Raw genomic sequence first — 23,274 nt, 5'->3', positions numbered from 1 at the left:
ATACCGTACGAAGGTGGCAAACGTAAAAATTTTAAAATATTTAAAATATTTAAATAAATAATTGCGCGTGTTAAGTTCATAAATGTAAACTATTTAAACTATTTAAATGTAAACTATTTTGACCTTTGCCAAAGTCGACCAGACAAAGTCAAAAAAGTGGTCTAACGCATCCAAGCAGTTCAGTGCGAGTGTCATCAGAGAGGAACTCGGATTAAAGCTCAAGCAGAAGGATACCTTGAAAGATGAGATCAACGCGATTTATGACGAAATACGTCTCAACTGCTCGCCGCTCCAATACATGTACATCGTAAGAACTATGGTAAACCTACGGAAGAAACACATCGAGAGTGTAATGGCCAATCATGCCAACAAGATAATAAGGCTATTGAACAAGGATCATGATGTCGACAAGCACATCCACAACATCTCGTCACACAAGCTCTCATTTTTCCAAAAGCTTGTTCTCTCCCGAGGTTTAAAGTTCTCCCTTCCACAACGCATATCTGCCATCGAGATCAAAGCTAGTTTTGAAAAACTCTACTGGAAACTGGAGCGGACACTTGCTGATGACAAGAAAGAGTTAACTGCCGCAACCCTCCGTTCTATTGCACTTAATTACATCGAGTGCAAATCACCGAAGCCGCCAAAACCACTTCAAAGGGCTATAAAGCAGTTGAAACGACTTGACAACATCGTCGTCACGAAGCCAGATAAAGGTACTGGTGTAGTCATCATGAACAAATCTGATTATATTAACCTGCTGAGCCAGGCATCTATCAATGATACATCGAAGTTCACACCTGTCAGCCTGCAGAGACCAAAAACGAGAGGCCGCCCAGTAAAGCATTACCACCCTCTATTGGAGAAGGAAAAGCACCTTGCATCTGTTGTACGGAAGATCTTACCAAAGCAGATTGCCGACTGTGTTTGCCAGGCTGGCTCACGCCTTGCCCATCTTTATGGACTCCCTAAGACACACAAAGAGAATCTATCGATGAGACCTATCCTATCTGCCACCGGCACTTACAACTATGCCCTCGCCAAGTGGCTTGATGACAAACTGAAGCCCCTGTCAAGCAATCGCTACACAATATCAGATACCTTCTCCTTCGCCGATGAGATTCAAAACCTAGTCATCGACGAGAAGGACATTCTGGTATCCTATGACGTCACGTCACTATTCACTAATGTGCCGCTTCAAGAAACGATCGAAATCATCGCTGAGAAGGCGTTCACTGACAACTGGTTTAATACTACACACGACCTCAGCATTACAAAGCCTGAACTGGTTCAACTTCTAGAAGTTGCAACTATGAATCAACTATTCCAATTTGATGGCAATCTTTACGAGCAGACCGACGGTGTGGCCATGGGTTCTCCATTGGGCCCACTTATGGCAAACGCATTTCTCTGTTCTATCGAAGAGAAACTAGATCAAGACAACAAGCTCCCTGAATTTTACAGAAGGTACGTGGATGACACGTTTGCTATTGTCACAAATGTACCAGCGGCAGAAGATTTATTATCAACGCTAAATAACTGCCATCCGTCCATACACTTCACCATGGAGCTAGCATCTGGAAACAAGTTACCTTTTGTCGGTATGGAAGTGCTCAAGAAAGGCTGTAAACTAGAAACTAGTGTTTATCGGAAACCAACAAACACAGGCCTATTGCTTCATCACCAGAGCCACGTCGATAAAAGGTACAAGAAATCACTACTTAAGACCATGTTGAATCGTGCATTCCGCCTGTCGTCCACATGAGAGTCCTTCCAATCTGAATGTGATCATCTAAAGATGATGTTTACAAACCTCAAGTATCCCGACCACCTCATCAATTCCACCATCTCTCACTTTGTCACCTCAGTTAGGTCGGAAAACCCTGTAGTGCAAGCTCAATTATCCGTCAACGAAAATGCTGTTCACCGAGTGGTTTTGCCTTTTAAAGATCAAAAGTCAGCTGACGCAGTGAAAAGGCAATTATCAGATCTAAGCAACAAAATCGATCACACCCTTCATCCCGTGTTCAAGAGTCGCAAAATCTGTGAAGATCTCAGAGTACGTGAGCATAAACCTCCTATAGTTAGCCAACAATGCGTTGTACATAATTATAAATGTGATCTGTGTGATGCAGAGTACGTCGGGTACACCAGCCGGCATTTACATCAACGTATTAATGAGCACCGTAATTCGGCCATCGGCAAACATCTAAAGAACGACCACGGCCTACAAACCATCGGCGACCTGACCAAGCATTTCAACGTACTTAAAAAGTGCACCGGGAAACTGGACTGTTTAGTTCATGAAATGCTTTTCATAAAGAAGATGAAGCCCTCTTTGAACAAACAATCGGATTCCATACGCGCGAAACTATTTATTTAATAGTTTACATTTATGAACTTAGCACGCGCAATTATTTATTTAAATATTTTAAATATTTTAAACTTTTTACGTTTGCCACCTTCGTACGGTATAAATTAACTATTCATTTTTATTCTCTTCTCACTTGAGAATGATGACATGGAGTCATCGAAACGTTGTGTGTTTTTCTCGCTAGTGTTTATTCTTAAATGTCTAACAAAATCTAATGTCATTTAAATAATAATTTAAATAATATTAAATTTTAATAATTTGAATTTTAATAATTTAAATAATATTAAATTTTAAAATCCTAAGCTTAATAGTTGTAGATTTCTAGACTATAAGAATGATTTGCGATAAATATCTTTCAAACACCAAAAGCATAATCATGTGCAACATGAAAGGAGATAAACCTCGGTGGTGTGACATACAAACGAAACTACAAATCAAATTAAAACAGAATCATGAAAACACTAGTCGACAGTTGTCAGTCAACAGTTGACAGCGAATATGTCCTTCTGCAAACTATTACTTATTGCATCGATAGTTTCAAACTATTCAAATTAATGCTAAATTGGACAGTTTAAAGAAAATTAATAAATAATAGCTATGCTGACAATTTCGGATTAATAACCAGCTAAACAATTATGCTCAAAATTATGTTCGTTTTTGAAAATTATGCCGCGTTTTCCTAAAGGAATGTTTTTCAAAGAGAACATGGGGCAGAATAGTGGGCATCATGAATGATTCATAACCAAATTTGAAGGCGATCTCGCTTAGCAGAGTCTCTAAGTAGAAAAGAATGGGCCAAAATTGGCCAACTAGACTTCGTAAAACCCACTTTTATGAGTATTGGAAGGGTTTGCTTTTAAATCAACGCACGGCTTTTTGAAGATTAAAGATGTATCTACAATTAGCAACTAAAATGAACGATTTTTTCGAAGTATAACTATTATCCTTTTGAACTTGAAAATACACCAAATTCGAGCATTTTTAGTATGGAAGTCATTTTCCAGAGCGATTTTCTGAAAACCCTTTGTAGCCTTGAACAATCAACGCGCGGCAAATAAAAGATTAACCTTTACTCTCACAAAATCCGTTTTAAGTTTGTAAATTGGCCGATGGTAACCTTTATCCATTTCAGTTTGAAAAGTTGTAGTCGAAACTGCGTTCAAAAATGGCGGTTTTTGAGCGAGCGAGCCATTGTTTTTAGCCTACCATGAATAATAATAAATCTGTCAAACTAAACAATGCCCATTGTTGAAACTCATGCACTTATAAAATTATTCACAGTTGCCGCGAATTTTAAAACTGCTACGTGCATCAGCTGTCAAACCTTTATTTAAGCTAAGTCATGATGATGTGAGTCGACCAGCAATCTGCACGGTGATCGGGAGCTCTTTTCAGAGCTCACTAAACCCCCCATCGCCCAGAAATCTGTATACAACCGGTCTGGAGCTCTTTTCAGAGCTCACTGAATCCCCGATCGCTCAGCAATTTGTATGCGATCGGGAGCTCTTTTCAGAGCTCGTTGAACCTCCCATCGCTGAGCAAACTGTATGCGATCGGGGGCTCTTTTCAGAGCTCGTTGAACCTCTGCTTGCTGAGCAAACGGTCTGCGATCGGGAGCTCTTTTCAGAGCTCGTTGAACCTCCGATCGCTGAGCAAACTGTATGCGATCGGAAGCTATTTTCAGAGCTCGTTGAACCTCTGATCGCTGAGCAAACTGTATGCGATCGGAAGCTCTTTCAGAGCTCGTTGAACCTCCGATCGCTCAGCAAACCGTATGCGATCGGAAGCTCTTTTCAGAGCTCGTTGAACCTCCGCTCGCTGAGAAAACTGTATGCGATCGGAAGCTCTTTTCAGAGCTCGTTGAACCTCCGCTCGCTGAGCAAACTGTCTGCGATCGGGAGCCCTTTTCAGAGCTCTTGAACGTCCGATCGCTGAATAAACTTTATGCGATCGGAAGCTATTTTCAGAGCTCGTTGAACCTCCGATCGCTGAGCAAACTGTATGCGATCGGAAGCTATTTTAAAATACAACGCTTGAAATAGCCATTTTGAAATACGCGCACTTTAAGTGTGATATCAGAAACAATTGATGAAACAATAAGTTACGAGGCCTTTGTTTCTTAGTAATTTGGTAATATCAACTAAATTGTAAATTGGCCACCGTAAAGGGTTAAAAAGCTGACGTTTCTAGCGTTAGCCCTTCGTCAGAGCGAATGGAAGAATTGTGGGTTGTGTGTGGGTTTATCTGCAGAAAGTGGAGCTACGCTATCGGTGGGAACATGGCGACGAGAAAAATTAGTAGAATGAAAAGCGTTTGTTGATACCTGCGGGATTAAGGGTGCCGATTAGAAAGGGAAACTTTTGTTCAAGAGTTTTGCTGCTTTCCGAGGTACCTAAACGTAAGGAAAGACCGCAGATTGCCATATGTTGCTTAGAATGATTAGGTAGATTAAAGTGTCTGGCAACTGGTTTTGATGCGTCCTTGTCATTCCTTTCTACGTCGCGAAGGTGTTCTCGGAATCGGTCACCTAGTCGTCTTCCTGTTTCGCCGACGTATAACTTTTTGCAATAAGTGCAAGTTATGAAATAGATGACGTTGGCTGAGGTGCACGTGAAGTGATCAGTGATCTTAATGGATCGTTTAGGTCCCGATATTTTTTCAGCGTTGTGAATGAAAGAACAAGTTTTGCATCGTGCGCGAGCGCATTTAAAAGTGCCGGGTGGGTCATTAGTTTGTAATGAGCTTCTGACGAAAAAATTGCCCGTGTTTTTGTCGCGTTTGAATGAAATGAGTGGAGGTCGCGAAAAGATAGTGCCAGTCTTTAGATCGTTTTGAAGTAATTTAAAGTTTTTATGAATAATGGATTTAACTCGGTGGTTGTGAGGGTGAAATGTGAGAGTAAATGGAATGCGGTCGGAATTTACCTTCTGTGACGTTTGTAGTGCTGACTGTCGATCAATAAGTTGGGTGCGATGGTGACCCGCTTGAACGACAGAAACAGGGTAACCACGTTTTTTGAAAAACTGGCACATAGACTCTGATTTGTGAAAAAAATCAGAGTCATCACTACATAAACGACGAAGTCTCAGAAACTTAGAAAAGGGAATGGAATTCTTCACATGAGATGGATGCGAAGATGAATACAACAAGTAACTATGTGAATCTGTAGGTTTGTAATTCACAATAGTACATAAACCGTTGCCTTCAATTGAAACTTTGATGTCTAAAAAGGAAATTTATTGCAGGATGCCTTCTTTTCGAGCCAGATACCTGCTGTGATAAACCATTATCAACTACTGCACTTAATGTCAGACTAGAAGCGGTGACTCACTGTTTCAAAATGTATGATTTTATCACGTTTCTCTTCAAAGCCATTTTGTAAAATGATAAATGTTAACAGATGCTTCTTCTACTGATAAAATTGAGAAAGCAGCTTTCGCTTGTTTTTGTTTTCACTTTTGCCATTTTTCCGTCCAGTCTGGATTTTGTTGATTGCGGGTTATGAAGGGTTTCTTAAGAGAGTTGACGCTTATGTTTTAGGGATTTTAACGGTTGACGATCATCTGGTAGATAATTTATCTACCAGGTTAAATTAACTCTGAGTTTTTTTAATATATACTTTTTTCGAGATTTTTTAAGTCTTTCTCTGAAGAAAAGAATTTACGTGCAATTCTAAAACTTCTAGTTGTTGACCGTTACTTATCGTGTTCAAAACTGTACTTTTAATGAGCTTGTCCACAGATATATACGGGTCCACAGATATATACGGTAATTACAAGTATTGTGGTTGGTGGGTGTGAATAGCGAAGGTGCAAGTGTTGAGGTGCTAATTACAATAGTTGTGCAACATAGTAATAGTTACGTATGATGCACGATCCTCGCAGTAGATAGCGCTATTTAAGCAATAGCGAAAATCAGACCTGAAAAAAATCAGGCCTGTACGGGATTCGAACCACTGACCTCTGCGATACTACTGCAGCGCTCTACCAATTGAGCTAACAAGCCAACTGGGAGCAGGCCGTTAAGTTGATTCGTAATAAACCCGTGAAAGTGATAAATCAGATACAATGAAATATATGAAGTTCATATATTTTGCAATGAAATAAGCTGTAGAATTATGTAATAACAAACCAATATACTTTGTAATGAAAAACGCTTTTAGACTATGTATAACACACCATTCCAATTTGCAATAATGATGAATCATCCCACGTTCTAATGAAATGACCCGCCAAAAGATGTAATAATGACCCATTCCACTTTGAAATGAAATAAGCTTTAAATATATGTAACAACAGACCATCTCACTTGCAATTAAATAAGCTGTTAAACAATGAAATAACAGAACATCCCATTTTGTAATAAAATAGGCTGTTAATATGTTTAATAACAGACTATCTTACCTATAATGAAATAAGCTGTCAAACAATGAAATAACAGTCCATCCCATTTTGTAATGATAGGCTATTAACATATGTAATAACAGACCATCTTACTTGTAATGAAATAAGCTGTCTAACTATGAAATAACAGGCCATCCTATTTTGTAATAAAATAGGCTTTTAATATATGTAATAACAGACCACCTCACTGTGTAATGGAATGAGCTGTCATATTATGAATAATAGACCATCCCACCTGGCAATTAAATACTGTAAGCTGTTAAACTACGTAACAACAGACAAGGAAAGACCAATTCCTTGCTTCGCTCAACATCAGGAAGCCCCTCTAGGAATCTACTGACAACCAAAAAGTCTCTGCTGGAGCTAAGAAATCCCCTGAAATCTCACGAAACGCAGCAGATGTAATCAAATCAAAGGTGACTGGCAAAGTACTACAACCGTACTGCATGTGACTTGCCTACCTTAAAGGTAGGGAACACTGATCGAATGACACCATTTTTGCTTTGACAACAAACTTGGAAGAAAACTGAGATAATTCACAGGATGGATGAAAGATCATATGACTTGAAGTTCACGCGTCTGGAACCATCTACAGTCGTAATAGGTGACACTTGGTAAAGGCCCAACAGCTGTCCAACCAGCTCGATCTGACAGTAAAACTCCACACTTAGCGAAACAATGAAAGCAGTTTTAACTCCACTACATTAGACTTGCAGCATATGGCCAGTTCACAGCACCACCAGACAGACGAAAGGGGGGCCTAACCCTAACCCTAGAAATCCTACCTGGTGACTTCTGATTGATCAAGCGTTACCGGGCTAGCAGTGTTATTAAGCCACAGCCAGACTTAAAGACTGTGTGCTTGGTTGTAGAGTGTCTATTTTTAGATTTAAGAACTACAGAGGGCTAGAGAAAGAGATTGTGACAACTATCATCTGTGATATATCTGGGACTTAAAGAAAGCCATGATGATAGCCACGACAACGAGGACGTGGTAAAACAAAAGATCAAATGGGCAGAAAAAATAGTTCAGCCTGTAAATAGGAAAAGAACATTGCAATAGTAGTACAGTAGAAAGAAAAACAATAAAAAAACTATTTCGCAGTTGCTTGACATTAATAAATAGAAATGCAAATTCTGGTTGCTACAGGGGGGAACGAGTAAGATAGAGTTCGCTAATGAAATATTTAAATTTGTACCCATAATGAAAGCCATCAACATATTTCTTTATCAGTTTCTCAGTCTTTTCATTAGTTTCTGTTAGTGAGCCTCGAACCACCCTTTGTTTCTACTATCATGATTCTTTTGACCAGCGCGCAAAAAATTTACTCTACACATGTGCAAACGTTCCTAAATGCGGTGTAGATAGATAACTACACATTCACACCACAAGGTAAATGCACATTTGATTTATCTTCAAGGTGGATTTCTATTTAGATGTAAAAAACAAGTAGATACGCGCGTGTATGATTTTACTGAAAACAAATAATTAATACAAACATCTAAGTATATATATAACAACAACAATAACTACGACGAAAAACTAAATGAAATAGAAATGAACTTACAATTTGTGGCGTTACCTGGTTAGGTATTAAAAAATCTCTTAACGTAGAACAACACGGCACTGGCAAAAATAACGAAACGACCGACTTTGTTGAAATCAAGTAGCAATGAAATGACCTCAACGAAAACAACGCGCACACTGCCGGCGAAAAGATACAGCTACCAGCGTTAGGTAATTCTTATATAACCTCACGCAAAAACGAAAACTTAATTGAATAGAAACAGAAGACTATAACAGCACTACAATATAAAGAAAAACAATTTGAAATTATTGCGCAAATGCAAACGCAATGCAAATGCGGTGATCATATTCAAAATAACTCAGGAGCGGACCCAGGCCTGAAAGTAGGGTGCTACTCAAGGTAACGTTACTTTCAGTGCAATATGTCGAGAGCAGCGTAATTTAGCTAATTGAAGATTAACGATGTTCTCTTATTGTCTCTTTGCTCCTGACTGACACCCATATTATTGAACACGCGTGCGCCATGCCCTACACCCCCGTGTACTAAAAGTAATAGAATACAAATAAGGAAGTTACTACACAGTTATTGAATAACATCACTGTTCAATGAACGCTGAGAATAGTTTTACTTTTTCCTTTTCATACCCCGATTTAAGGAGCGTCGTATGTCGTTTGAATTATACAGATGTACGTGGCCTCTAGAGCAGTCTGGTTGAAACCTGCGTGATCGAAACTAGCAGCAAACTTCTTTCGATCACGAATGGTAACCCTTGCAAGTGTCCGCGTAATACAGGGTGTTCTTTTCATTTAGGTTAGAATAGGTCGTGCAATAACGACAAGGTTGACTGTTTTACTTCGCTAAAGTGTCAACCACACTCACCATTAGCTACTCTATGAATTCAAATGTTTCGAGTCTGTCTTCTTCAGCAAGCTTTGCTATGGCGAAATGTTAAAAATGAACTTGATTGCAAATGCAGTGGTTGTTGTAGTTTGTAATTCAACATGCCTTATCTGCTTATCTCTCCTGGGTTATAGGCTTAGCTGACACGACTTTAAAAGTGCGCCTTATGTGTATTCTGTGGCTCGCCCCCGAAACCAGACTATCCCCCGCCCCCCCCCCCCCCCAATCCTCCCCCGTGCTTGTGGCAGGTATAGATAAACGAATATAGAAGAAAACGGTTATAGGTGATATTCAGAAATTTAAGAATGTAAATGAACTAGCATAACTTCTAGTGTTTATAGTTTTCCGCTTTCAGAAAGTGTAATTTCAGATTTGTGAGGAGGAAACCCAAATTTTTACTCCACAGAGTACGAAAAAAACAGACAAATTCATTTCCAAGCTTGAATAACAATTTTCGAAATTCTATGATCTTAACTTTTTGCGGAATTGCAACGAAATGGAAAATAATTAGAAAAAGTTGAATACTTTTTTTTTATTTGAATAGAACAAACACTTTACAAACTATGAAGAAAGCACCATATATACAGTATTAGAAATCTATTTCATAACTTTTATCCCCCAACAATAAAGCCTTAATCTCACGTCGCAAAGGTGAGGGAGAGTGCCATGCTGCGGAAGGTACAGTTGTCATAATTGTGTTATGCATTTAGAACATTAGCGTATTCCCTTGGTTATGCGTAGAAGTAAGTGAAAATATTGTTAGCAATTTCTTCAACTCTAATGTAGGGGAGTGATTTCTTATATAAAACATCTTACCGTTACATTCTTTTAATCCACATTTTTCCTGGAAAGATTTCCAACTTTAAGTGCTTGCATGGAAAAACTACTTTATTCATTTTAAATCCAGGTGAATACAGTTAAAGTGTATGTGTACTACGAAGGGAATAATAAATTCTTCAATTTTCACTTTCCCCGAAAGAACAATGATACTGTTTATAAGATTACATAGTTATAGTTTACAGAACTCACATATACACACAAGACACTGTGGATGATATATAAAGCCTCTACATTGGCATTAGATAATCAACTTGTTTTTGTCGCACACATTTCACCTCTTTACCAAGCTAAACGTGTGCGTCTTTTTCCATCATCGTTTTAGAATCACCATTAAGTTCATAACTGCTTCTTTTTCGGTGTTCCTCATCGTTGTGAGGAAGAAAGGGTAAATACTTAGCCACTCTGTAGTCACTGATACGATTGAGACCACACGGAAGATCATAGACTCTCATGGAGGCTGTTTGACACTGCTCGTCACTCTCATCTGAAAGGTGTTGCCTCCAAGCCTTGAGCCCACGTTCCTCGATGGTTCCAGGGATGGTGTTGTCCAGAATCAAAGCAGAAATACATCCAATGGCCATACTTGTTTTCATTAGGACTGTCAGAATCTGGTCAATTTCTGGAACACCTGTTGATGACAAGAAGATATATTCAGCGCTAGTTATCGTAATCACCACGAGCCGAACAACCTCTGAAAATACCATAGAAAAAGTCCGAACGTAACTGGGGATTTTTAGACAAACAACATTGTAAAGTATGAACAGGTTTCTCGGTTAACACATTTTAATCTTGCAGAGCCTGACAGAAACCAGGATCTGCTGCGGATGGGTTGGGTCGCACGGCGGCTCGAGTGTACATTTCATAATGAGGCCTACCTCGCCATGGACTTCTCTTTAGCTTGGTCGATAGAACATCCGATCTTAAGAACGAAACTGACTAGGATTCGAATGCTAATTGACCAACTCCCTTTTTATGTTCGACCCGCACTTGAGACAGAAATTAAATATTTTTTAAAGGACAACCAAAGTCAAAATTTTTCCCACATTGTTTAACTAACCTCTAGAAAGGGTGTTGTATGCATTGCTGTATCTAGCATCATGCAGGAAGCTTGACGTGTATGAAATTATCACATGGCCCATTTCACCACTATAAAGTGAAGTTGGTAGGGATTCTGACCGATACTTGATCGTTGTGACATTAATAATTGCTTTATAACATCTTAAAATAACTTCTTCACACCTGTCTGAACTGCGTTGGGATGGTTATTCATGTAATGCGGTAGAGCCAAGCCAAAAATGATGGAAAATCCAACAATGAACAGGTTCCTGGAGGAATTCAAGTCAGCAAACTGCAGATTCGAGATTCCAACGGCGGCGATCATTCCAAACATAACCATGAAAACTCCACCAACAATGGGGTCTGGGATGGTGACAAACAAGGCTCCAATTTTACCAAGAACACCCACGAACATCATTACAATGGCACCGAACTGAATCACACGCAGACTTCCAACCTGAAAAGTTATCAACCTTTCTTCATCAGCAACTTGATTTGGTAATTTTGCACGCTGCGGTCAAGAGCCACGCTGCCCAATGTCAAATAAATGGGAAGCAGTATTAGGGGAGGGTCTCAGCAGGGATTTTGGTTTTACGGCTAACGGTTACAATTTAGGCCTTTTTTATGGCTAACAGTGAATTTTTTTCCCGTTACAGTCGAAAGACAGATTTTTATGGTCAACTTTTTAAACGAGTATTGGGTAGAATTTGCTAACGGTTAACCCCGTGGAGACCCTCTTAGGAGCTACTCGCTTGGATATTGTGTATTTAGAGATGTTCAGTATTGGTGTTTGACTGTGCCAGAGGAGGGAATTGAAAAACCCTCGTTTGATATGCCGGTCGTGGTTGTCACGCACTATATCTTGGTCTAATCTGAAGCGTTTATTTACCTTGGTTATTCCAATAGCTCCAATGTTTTCACTATACGATGTTGTGCCATTTCCACTACCTAAAGCTCCGGTCAAGAGACATCCAATCCCTTCCATTCCGATTCCACGGTTAATGGCATGTTTAGGCGGTGGCGGTGCTCCTGATAATCTTGCACAGGCGTAGTAATCACCCACTGATTCGATGATAGAAGCAAAGACACCAGCAAGCATCCCAAAAACCCCTGCGGCACTCACAGTAGGTGTGCCCCACTGTCCTACAGAGACAGCAAAATAGCGTATATAGCGAAACATTTCAAAAGAAACTGGACACCAAGTGAGGTTTCTTACCAGGGTATGGTACTCTAAACCACTTAGCTTCTTTCAAGACAGCACTTCTTGCATCAGTCCTCGCCATGTACTGAGGAATCTTGGGATCAGAAGGAAAACCTCCTGCTGCAGTGATGATGGCGCACAGAATCCATGAGAATGCGATTGCCAGAATAACCTGCGTGAGATGGAATTAGGAAAACATACTCTTAGAGACGGATAATTCATGTAGAGGACTTTGATAAAAATTGCGCCGGTTACGAAAGTTAATTCAAAGGCTTCTTGCAAACACTCTAAAGAAAGAAATTTTTCTATTGAGGTGCAAAGTACTTTAGGGGCTTGTTTGTGTGAACTGTTCCTGACCCCAAATGAAGAAAAGTGAAATCGTACTAGTGGGCTAAAACATCCGCAAGAGTATACAAAATGTTTTTGAGCTCAATCGATACATGAACTCATTGGCTTGGGAAAAATTCAAAGAACTTCAATTTAGTTCCACTACATTTAGCTAGCTAACAGCTCTTTTTGAGATTTTAATTTGGTGTGAAAAATACAGGAAAGGTAATACATATGTACTCACTGGAAATAGTCTAAACAGAGGGAAACGGCCAACGAAACAACCTCCTCGGTCTTTGCTGTACCCAAGAAATGGAATCTTCGTTTTGGTGAGGTATTGTGAGAACAAAGCGATGAACACGATTGTCCTGAGTCACAAAGGTACAGAAAAAAAAAATTAAAAATGAGCCAAATATAGCAATTTTCAATCAAGTGTCGAAAGTGATCCGGGATTTTTCTGGCTTCAGTTTGATTTGTTATGATTGGCCCGGAAAATTCAAGCCACTTTCTCAACCAATTAGATTCAAATCCGAAACCAATCCTTTCGATTGATTGCCCTTTGCAGTCACTTTGGTCTTTTTTTACGATAATCAATCAAAAACCACTCTTAACAGTTTACCTCCATGTCATCATGATGAAACCGAGCTTTTCATAGTTGAGCGTCTTGTTGTAATCAGGTTTCGGTAATGAGAAAAGACTTTCCCGTGCACCATGACCTTTTTGAATGAGCTACTCTTCTTACCCATGCATCTCTAAATATAAAATTTTGCTGCATTTTCGTCTTAGCGCAAATGAAGCCTGTCTAAGAGGGTCCCAATAGGGTAATGGCATTTACGGATAACGGTTAAAAAATTTTAGCCATTTACAGCTAACAGTTCTCGAAACAGTTCATACCAACCACGAAATTTTTCAAAAGTAGTTGATTACTTTCCGTTAAAACACTTTTACTACCGGTCTTTTATTTCTTAGGTCAATTTCGTTACAAAAGAAAATGAATGAAAGAAGTGACTTACGTCATTGAAATTCCCCAGTGGTTTCCTGTGTAAATGAAAATAAAAAGTGACATAGATTTAAGTTCGGTTCATCGAGTGAAATGGGATCAGCAGACAATAATAGTTTTCATTCGGTTAACTCACCTGCATGATCTGCTGCCACGTGAAACAGTGCCACGCCCACTAGAGTAATTGTAGGTGCTATGGTCAGCGGTCCAATGAACCGAAGTAGCACACCGATGAGACCGGTGAAGCCAATTACGATTTGAAACAATGCGGAAACAATAATGGCGCCCTGGATCTGGGAAAATAACAAAGTATCCCTTGATCTGTAATTCAAAAAACTTCGGTCACATTTAAAGCTGTGAACGACCAGAGGAAACATAGGGATCATCAACAGTATTAAGAGTTGGTTTATTCTGTGAACACAAGGATATGTAGGGTGAACGTCAAAAAGTAGTTGTTTGGTTAAATTATGACGACTTAGGTTATAGGAGTTTTTTCCCCTTGAGCCAGAAATTTCCGAAGCGTTAAGTGTTAAAGCGAAATAATACCTCTGCAAGCTTGTCAAACAATTATGAATTCGATCCATTTCGAGATATCATATTAATTATTAAGACGGAGTGGAATAATAATAATAAGAACCTTTATTGATTTATACCGTTTAGGGTAGCTTCCTCAGATGCAAAAAGCTGTCTGTTATCAATGGGAGCCCTGAGCACAACAATGTACTAAAACTATAATATACATATGCAATACACTCATACTGATAATAATATGGATAGAAAACTATGTACAAATAAAAGATTTATAGGTAAATAAATACGAAATACCATCAAGATAGTTCGTTAAAAAGAGTGGAAAGATTGTTTTGCAATCTCAGTCTTCACAGTAGGCGGATGTAAAAGGTTGCTTTGTCTAGTGGCGCGCGCGTAGATTGTATTATTACGTTTAAAATATTCCTAAAAATATTGGAGGCATTGACCTTGCAGGAGTCCAATTCGGTCTATAATCCTACGAGTGGGAACAAAATCGAACGACCGCGCAGTTGGAGTCCGACCTGTTTATTTCATTATTTTTTATTTCCGAGAAAAGAAGAACAGCCAAGTTATGAAAGAAAGAGAAAATTAGCATTAAAAGACTGACGAAGGAGCCATTAATTTTTTCATGTCGCTCTGAAATCGACTTTAATCAAAATATGAATGCGATTGGTTGATTTAAACTACAACTTTGAACGTGATTTACCTATTGAACTGTCCGATGACAACTTGGCAAGCGAATTAGTGAAAAATAGGAGTTTTTTGAACCAACCACAACCAGGGAAATTGTAATTTTTATGATTATTGTTATTATTATCATTATCAAAATTTGCAATTAATGGCAATAATAATTATAATAATAATAAAGATCGATTTCTATCGCGCATTTCCATCACTGTGCGGGGGACTTTTCCAGACTGCGGGCGGCAGTTTACAATTAATAAAGGAGAAATTTTACAGATGCCCCCTCCCCCCATTCCCAGTAAACAGGCCAGACCACATCACAGTAATCTCGCGATGTGGGTTCTTTAACGTCCCCTGCCGAAATTAACTAATTGATAGGTGCAGGAGACGGGACCTCCGGCCCCAGCAAGGACTTGAACCTGGGCCATCTGACCCGGAGTCCAGCGCACTGACCACTGGACTACTCACGCCTCATTAATAGTACTTTTGGAGGTTTCGAGACATCTATTTCTTCCATTTTGTCAAAGCTATGTAGAAGGAACTAAAAGTGATTCCTAAGTATCGCTGTATAGTACTTTAAATAATTAGCGTTAAAAAATAATGGAAATATTTTGAACTTTTCAACCGAGAGGCTGTTTATCCACGAATAGCAATAACCAGCCATCTTTCATCTCATCAGAGCCAGTGTAATCTTACCTCTCTCATTCGAGGTTTCCAGATGGCATCACTGTCGAGAGAGCTTGCAGTGGAGTTTTCATTTTCTGCATCTAAAAACACAAACATAGATCAAGCATGGCAGTACTGATTTGACATTTTGTGGAAAGGAAAGTAAAAGAATCTTTAGATCTCTTGGTATGTGTATTTGTCATAGATGGCAATTTTCCAACCTAAAATGGGCAAAATAAGTTTGAGAAGTATGCTCCACAAACTTTTGAACTTTTATCTCTATTAATTTAAAAAAATAAATATGAATTTGTAACACCTATCGCGACTCGAGATTCAAAAGTGTAAGTTAACCCTCGGTAAATTGTTTTCAAATGTGTTAAAGACACCGCAATTATAAGAGCATGCTCAGAAGCCTTACCTAGTTACTATGCTGTAACTCGGTCCCACTCCTTCTTTAGTTATCTGCTGCACAAAAAGGCATCTTTGACCCAAATAAGGTTTTTTTGTTTTTTGTTTTTTGCGATAACTATAACGGCGAGGGGAGTAACTGCTTGAGTTCAGCGCATCGTATGCTGCCGTACAATGTTGAGCTACTTTGAGTATCTCAAACTGCGGAAAATTGTATAATTTAGTGTATTCTTGCAAAGGCAGAGATAGAATTTATATGTTTACTGAGGGTGCCTTTCCTTTAGCCACAAGACCCCTAAAATTAAGAGTGACCAGCATCTTATTCCCCTTTAAAATATCACCCTCAAATCACATATTAAGGTCACGAAAATAAAGGAAATAATCACCATTAGTGTCAGAACGTTAGGAGAAACGTATAGCGAAAGTGCATACTGAAGTTGGAATGTAAAGAGTTAATCAGAGCTTTGTTCAGTCTGTTCAAAAGACAAAATGTTACTTAAATATCAAGTACATAATGACCATGAAGTTAACGATCCAACAGGAACATTGCGGTCTCCTTCAGTTTTTTAGCAAGACATTCTCTGCCCTTTCAACGCTCAAAATCAATCTTTGATTATTTTACTATTTCGAATTAAATTTCTAAAGATCATTTATAGACAAATTCAGTAGTTCACAGAGACTGAAAATGAAAAACGGAACTCTTAGAGAGCAAAGGTATGCCATCAGAACGTAAGAGTTTAGTGGACCGCTTTGACCTGCCTTACATGGAGGCAGGATTTCTCTCAGCGAATATGAGCTTCCTCTTTAAAATCTCGGCATGTGTTTGTCACATGAACTACTCAATCTACCTACTGTAAAGCTTGTACTGTTATTTTAATTTAAAAACGTTTTAACCATGAAACTCAGAAAATGAAGCTTACTTACCATTAACTTTTGGACAAGTCCACTGTGGCAAGGACAAGATGGCAAATGTAGGCGTGAGAAAGGAGAATGTTCCACCTTGAACGATTGGCAGTCTGTAATCATTATAAACGGAGTCATTGCGGCTCATAGAAAATAATTTGCAAGGCCGTTACTGTTTGATAGTCCTTTAAGGCGTGTCAATTACCCAAAATGTAAGGCAGATGAGTAGGCCTCTACTGACTGAGCTCGTAAAATGCTAACAACGTTACTCACTGAAACGTTAAAAAGTTGCTAAAATATTGCCAAAACTGCAAAAAGTTGCTGTCATTGGTTCATTTGACGTCTTTCCGAATGTCCTTTTAGCCTATTATCCTTTAAAATCGTAGACATGGATCTCAGCAGGCCTGCAAAATGCTGTCAAGTGACAGGTTATGTGTTTAAAAGGTTGATAAAAATTCATGAAATTTCCTTTTTACCAAATCATTGGCCTTTCTGTGCTTGGTATGTGATCTGAACCAATATTTTGCTCAAAAGTTGCTCAGAAAGGCAAAATTACTCGAGGTAACTAAAAACCGCCAAAACTTGCTCAAATGTTGTCATCAGATGGGAGTAGTTTTAAGTAAATAGCGTCATTTTGCATGGGTAAATTTAATGTGATTAACAAAAATTCACCAAGCCCGTTTATAGCAGATCTGAAGACAAAGTTACAAGGCTTGGAGAAGGATGAAAATACTTTCCACCTCATGAAAAATATCATCAGGAAAAAACCCTGATTGAGCGTTGCTACACTGTAAAACATTCAACAGGGCAACAATTCAATGTTACCATACATATCACAATTAATATAATTAGAAAATTAGCGATTTTAATGATATTTAGAGACTTGTGTCGTCGTGTTTCCATACCTGACTCCAAATGTGGATTGAAGCAAGGTCACAAGGCCGGACGCGAAGAATATGGTACTTAGGACCTCGCTGATAGCAAGTGTGTTATTAGCAAAACACATTGGACCACTGAGAATGAACGGAATGGCTAGTGTTCCTCCTAACATGGTCAAGTAGTGCTGGAAAAGAAAAACAAAGATAAGACAATAAAGGCAAGAAAGTTTGGACATTAACAATACAGTCGGCTACTATGAGGACAGAAGAAGTGGCCGTTGTGGAGAGGTGGCCGTTATGGGGAGTTAAGGGAGCGACGTATGAACAGTCGTCGGGACCAAAAAAAGTGGCCGTTGTGGAGAAGTTGCCATTGTAGTGAGGTGGCCGTTAGTGGAGGTTCGACTGTATTTCGCTGAAGCGTTTGACTCTTGGTGCGAAAGAAGAACACAAACACATGTATCTACTGAAACAAGGATCTCCGTCATCAAGATGCCGCGGTAGTGGTTTATCCACTTAGTAGGGTGCTGTTAAAACGCAGTCGTAACACTGCAGGGCTAACTTAAGTTAATTAACGAAGCGACCATGAGGAGGTGTTCTTATCAATGAAGTGTAACGGGAACTTAATTAAATCCTGCATGTAATCAAACTAAGACAAAAATGGCTCGATCTACTTCAGGACCTAATGTCTCTGTAAATCATGTATCTCCTGAGACGAAAAAATCGTGATGACGAAAACCAGCGGTAAGAGGCAACCTCCCTCCCCTCCCCTCCCCTCCCCTCCTCTCCTCTCCCCTCCCCTCCCCTCTTCTACTTTAGTATTAACTCTCGATCATGTCAGATGTATAAAGCCTATTCTAAGCTGTAGGATTCTGATTATGCAAGTTAATTTTTTCTTGATTAGCCCAGTTAGCTTTTTAAGCTAAAGACAACAACACTTAGATAAAGTTGCTATGTCTTGAATAAAACAAATGATAGTCGTATCTTGAATCGATATATGATAGAGTAAAGATAATGGCATTTTATTGCTGAGGATGAATCATTTCCACCAGAAATAAGTGTTTTATTCTGTTTGAGCTACTCTAAATCAGTAATATCATATCAATCATATAAAATAAAAAAGATACAACATTCTTTAGGCAAACTGTTCAAACCTGGAAACCCAGCAAGAGGCAGATATACCACGGAGGATTCTCATTGATAAGGTAAGACAAACCGAGGACTTTGCTTCTTTTCTTAGTTTGGTGATCTTCATTACGCTGAAAGAAAAATTATATCGCTTGGATAAGCATTTGATAGGTACACTAGAAGCCTCCTTAAAATAATAACGCTGCGAGCCTGGCTTTTGATAGGCATACCAGAGACTTCCTTAAACTGAATAACTCGGGAAGCCTGGCATAACATTCTGCTTCAGAGGTTTTGCTGCATTTTGTCTGCCTGATGCAGAAAGTTCCTCTGAAAATTGACGATACTCATGCATTAAGTTTCATAAAACTTCGCACCCATTCAGAAAGGCTTTAAAAAGATAACACTTGCAAGGAATGTTTTCTTAACTGCCAGAAAGCGTTGTTTCTTTCTGTTGGTAACTTTTAGATGTCTACCGACATTTTCGCGAGTTCGCACACTAAGTCAGGTAGGTTATCTTATTTGCTTTTCTTTACATCCGCCAATTTTACGTGATGTGATTTCTCTTCCATTCCAATTATTCCTTGCTCTCACAAAGCAGTCGATTTTGAAAAATTTCTATTCCGCGGTCCTTTGTGTTTTAATTGAATTTCTGCTTTCCTCAAACTTAGAATTTTTCTCTCTACGATTATTCAACTTTGCCTCATTCCTGATTCTTTCATTTAAAACATTCCAGGTTATCATCTCCGTTTATTCCATCAATCATTTAACGGAGAAGGCTTTTTGCTAAGAGACAATTTACTTCTTCTTTTGTGACATGACCTTACCCTATCAATAAGGTTCAATCACGTGATCGGCGAATGATCAAAACAAAAACATGTCGCCAACTCACGGGTTCTTGTTAACTTTAAGTGCCGGGAACACCTTGTTGTAGGACTAAACGAGACAGAAATATATCGGTCATCTCTTGAAATTGTGTAGCCCTGGCTGTATGTATGTCCGTCAATCATTGCAAAACATACTGAGAAAAACATTACAGCTATTCAACCGAGCGTAACTGATTAAAGATGGTTTTAAAAACACATCTCAAGTTTGAAGGTTGAATTCACATGCTTCAGTGAATCATCGCGTGGTTTGTTTGTTATTGCAAGAGCTCTGAGAAACACATTTATAGGTAAGGTCCTGTAAGTGACTCAAACATTTTGTTGCTCTGCTCCTGTAGTAATCATTCCTTGTAGTAAACTTTCCTTGTAATTGTTCTTTTAATTTAAAATATCTTATTAAAGGCAAAGGAGGTTAAAAATTTAAGATGAAAAGCCGTTTCCAAAGATTATCGATCTCCACAGAAGAAAAAAACTGCTCAATAACAAGGCCGAGTTTGCCAACCTTGTTCAGAAGAATCCATCAGTACAAGATATATATTTTAAAGGTATATATTCAAGGTATTTATAATAGACGCGAAAAGGTGTCGAGTAACTGACGATCTCTCAATTTTAACTGTAGACGGCTGGTCTCAATGGTAGCTGCTTTGATAGCTCCCAATGTGTGGTTAATAATTACTTAAGGTAGAGTATTAATTTGCAATAGTTCGGAGATTTTTAAACTAATTGGAAATATTGCATTTGTTTAATCTTCTGCAGTGGTTCCGGCTGGAAAAGCGTGCAGGCCTAATGGTCATGGCGCCCTGGCTAGACATCCTATAGGTGTGTAAATGAGTGGAGGCGAATTTAAAGCGGGGAGTAACCATGTGATGGACTAGCATCCCATCCAGGGGGAAGAGAAAGTAGAAATATTTCGTCGCTTAGGCTGTATGGACTACTGGCCTGACGCAGACTTTTTTTCAATTCTAGAACGTGCATCTCCATGAACAGTGCCGGTAAGTGTTTTCCTTTTTTGGGACCCTCAGAGAAAAATTTCGTATTAAATTATTTAATTAACTTCTGAATTTACCATTAAATTTTAATCATCAATGCTTTTTATTTATTTATTTACTTTTATTTTTTTCAATTTGTTATTTTTCGGTCATTCCTGGAATTCCGGGAATTCTGGGTATTCCAAGTATTCCTGTTCCGGTTCTGGTTGCGAATTCCGGCATTCTATATTTCCAAACTACCGTTTTCGAGGTCTGCGGTCTGCGGTCAGCGGTCTGCGTTTTCGAGGTCTGTGTTAAACGAGACACCTGAGAGAATATTGCTTTGTACGATTGTACCAAAACGTACAAACGTTAAAATTGCGATAGTGCTTGTGAATTCTATATTTGCGGCTAAAGTCAAGGGCCAAGGAACAGAAATTTCGAGATCTCGTCTGATAACATCAATGACAAAAGAAAGATAGATAAATCTGGTAATTACACACTGTATACACAAATGAAAACTGAGTGCACAAGTCGACTCAAAATGCACACACATAACCTCTACCAGACTGGTAACTCGACAGTGGAGGATCGTAAACGCGATATTTTCAATAAGAATTAAAGCCCAGTGTTTACGTAGCAGTTTCGCTTTCGCATGACTAAAAAATTAAAGAAACGCCGCGGCCCAGCGCAAAAATGCTGATGTAGGAGAAGTCAGTCGAAAAACCGATTAAAATAATTATTACGATCGAGTAAAAGCTCCATTAAACCAGTAGCGTTTACAATTACAACCACCTACCACCCCTGCTTGAGCAATAACGCTCTTCCCCCACCCCTCCCTCAGTACTTGTAGACTACACCCACCCCTCCCTGAGTACTAAAGGTGTGCTTCCCCCTTATAAAATGGTCTTAAAAAATGGTCCAAAAAATGGTACAAAAAATAGTCCAGTCCAGTCCAATTTTTCCCTATGCCGTTTTTATAAGCACAAAAGCCCGGGGGGGGGGGGGGTACTCCCTTATAAGGGCTTGGTGGGAACGTGCGGCCAGCCAGGGCATGTTTTTCGAGATTTTTGTCTTAAACAGGGTATCGAATTTATCATTTTTTGTCTTAAACAGGGTATCGATTTATCAACTTTTGTCTTAAACAGGATATCTTTTCTTGGAAAATAAACAGCAAAATTTTTACAAGCTCTAATTTTAATTAATATTGAATTGCGTTGATTTTGGCATTGACACCAGGCAAATTAAATGTCTTAAACATGGTATGAAAAATCGGAATTCTGTCTTAAACAGGGTAGGAAAATTAGCGATATCTGCCTTAAACAGGGTCAGGGTATGAGGAACCGCGCCGCACCTCCCCACCCAGGAATATATCGAGTATCCCCCAGGCACAAAAGTCGCAGGAGAACAATCCATCTATCAGCGAAATAACATAAACACTGATATGCAAGCACGTGGTCAATCAAACTGAACAAGTGCTGACTTGAAATCTCAGCGGATACGTCTAAGTCAGGTGATTTTACATAACATAATATATTTTACAAACAAATGCGCCTCTGTCATAAAGATGAGTTCAAAACTTGCTGAACTGTTCATTGTCATTGAGATTTAATTCAACAGAAAATTAAATAAGATTTGTAAATGAAAAGATGGTTGTCGAAGTTTCTGAATACTTGTTTTAAGTTCTTATTAGTATATTTCGAAAGTTTCCTTCTCAAGAGCTATGGAGAGTTATACCTTGAGCTTGAACTAGAACAGCGATGATTTGGAAAATGACTGGGGAGAGAAAACAGTTCAGTGCATTTGAAATAAATAGGAAATTCTGCGGGTCAGAATTCCGTGTCAGAGTTCGAAGATTTAAGCACGCCCTTCAGAACGACTCCATAACAATGAAAGGAAAAATATGTAAAACCGCGAAAATGTGAACAAGTCACATTTCAATGGTGATGCCGGCTTATGCTTGTAAACCTGTGATACAATCTTGTATTGGTGCACACCAAAACTGGAATTATATCGTTTACTGATGTTCGTACAACCTCATTCAGTTAAAAAACTCATCTCGTGTCTTACATGAGCTGCAACATAATCATATGATATAGAAGTTTTCGCAAGCACATTGAATCAGCTTGAGCTGACTCACCTCGGTTTCTTGTTCTTCCATAATCGTTCTCTAGACCTGTCCACTGAATTCCTCAACTTAAGAATCCTTACGTTTGAATTGTTGACCGGTAACAGTTGCTCAAATGAGATCAAAGCAACGCCATATTCACCAACCGGAGTGTGACTTGATTGATTATGCAGTCCTAAGTGTAGAGCCAGAGTACCGAATCGGCCGGAAACGTGATGCACGCATGATACATAAGTGGATCAATATTCGTCAGACGAGACAGGTTAATTGTGAAATAGAAGATAAACCAGTGCATAACTAGCCTTGAATTGTTGTGTGACACTTTCTCTATATGTTTGAGCAAATCTTTAGGAGACGCATTCAATATTTGACAAGTTACGTGTGTTAAGTAAGGCCATGATTATCACGTTCATTATCATAACGGCTACTTCGATCGCACCTGGAGATTTTGCAATTCTAAATCCTTTCCAAT

At 38.9% G+C, this 23,274-nt stretch overlaps 1 protein-coding gene and 1 pseudogene across 2 annotated transcripts; one reads left to right on the top strand and one right to left on the bottom strand.

The window, feature by feature from the left end:
- Nucleotides 1–298: 298 nt before the first annotated feature.
- LOC148718704 (uncharacterized) lies at nt 299–2,596 on the top strand (annotated as a pseudogene).
- A 7,127-nt stretch (nt 2,597–9,723) lies between these two features.
- LOC111328522 (solute carrier family 23 member 2) lies at nt 9,724–22,985 on the bottom strand. Of its 2 annotated transcripts, XM_022932982.2 has the most exons (12): nt 22,815–22,985; nt 18,852–18,956; nt 17,728–17,885; nt 16,844–16,935; nt 15,542–15,612; nt 13,767–13,923; nt 13,644–13,668; nt 12,875–12,998; nt 12,319–12,475; nt 11,992–12,245; nt 11,286–11,559; nt 9,724–10,674 (listed from the first exon to the last, which is right to left on the bottom strand). In XM_022932982.2, the coding sequence occupies exons 1-12, from the start codon at nt 22,833–22,835 to the stop codon at nt 10,334–10,336; spliced, it is 1,779 nt and encodes a 592-aa protein (XP_022788717.2). In that variant the 5' UTR covers nt 22,836–22,985; the 3' UTR covers nt 9,724–10,333. The 2 variants fall into 2 exon arrangements, with proteins under 2 accessions (XP_022788717.2, XP_088598084.1); XM_088741958.1 differs by lacking the exons at nt 13,767–13,923; nt 15,542–15,612; nt 16,844–16,935; ... (1 more) ...; nt 18,852–18,956; nt 22,815–22,985 and having other exon boundaries at nt 13,644–13,682.
- Between the last annotated feature and the right edge of the window lie 289 nt (nt 22,986–23,274).

The sequence above is a fragment of the Stylophora pistillata genome, chromosome 12, assembly GCF_964205215.1.
Source record: "Stylophora pistillata chromosome 12, jaStyPist1.2, whole genome shotgun sequence".
NCBI classification, from domain to species: domain Eukaryota; kingdom Metazoa; phylum Cnidaria; class Anthozoa; order Scleractinia; family Pocilloporidae; genus Stylophora; species Stylophora pistillata.
The sequence above is the reverse complement of the archived record's forward strand: the minus strand, read 5'-3'. Positions and strand labels throughout refer to the sequence as shown.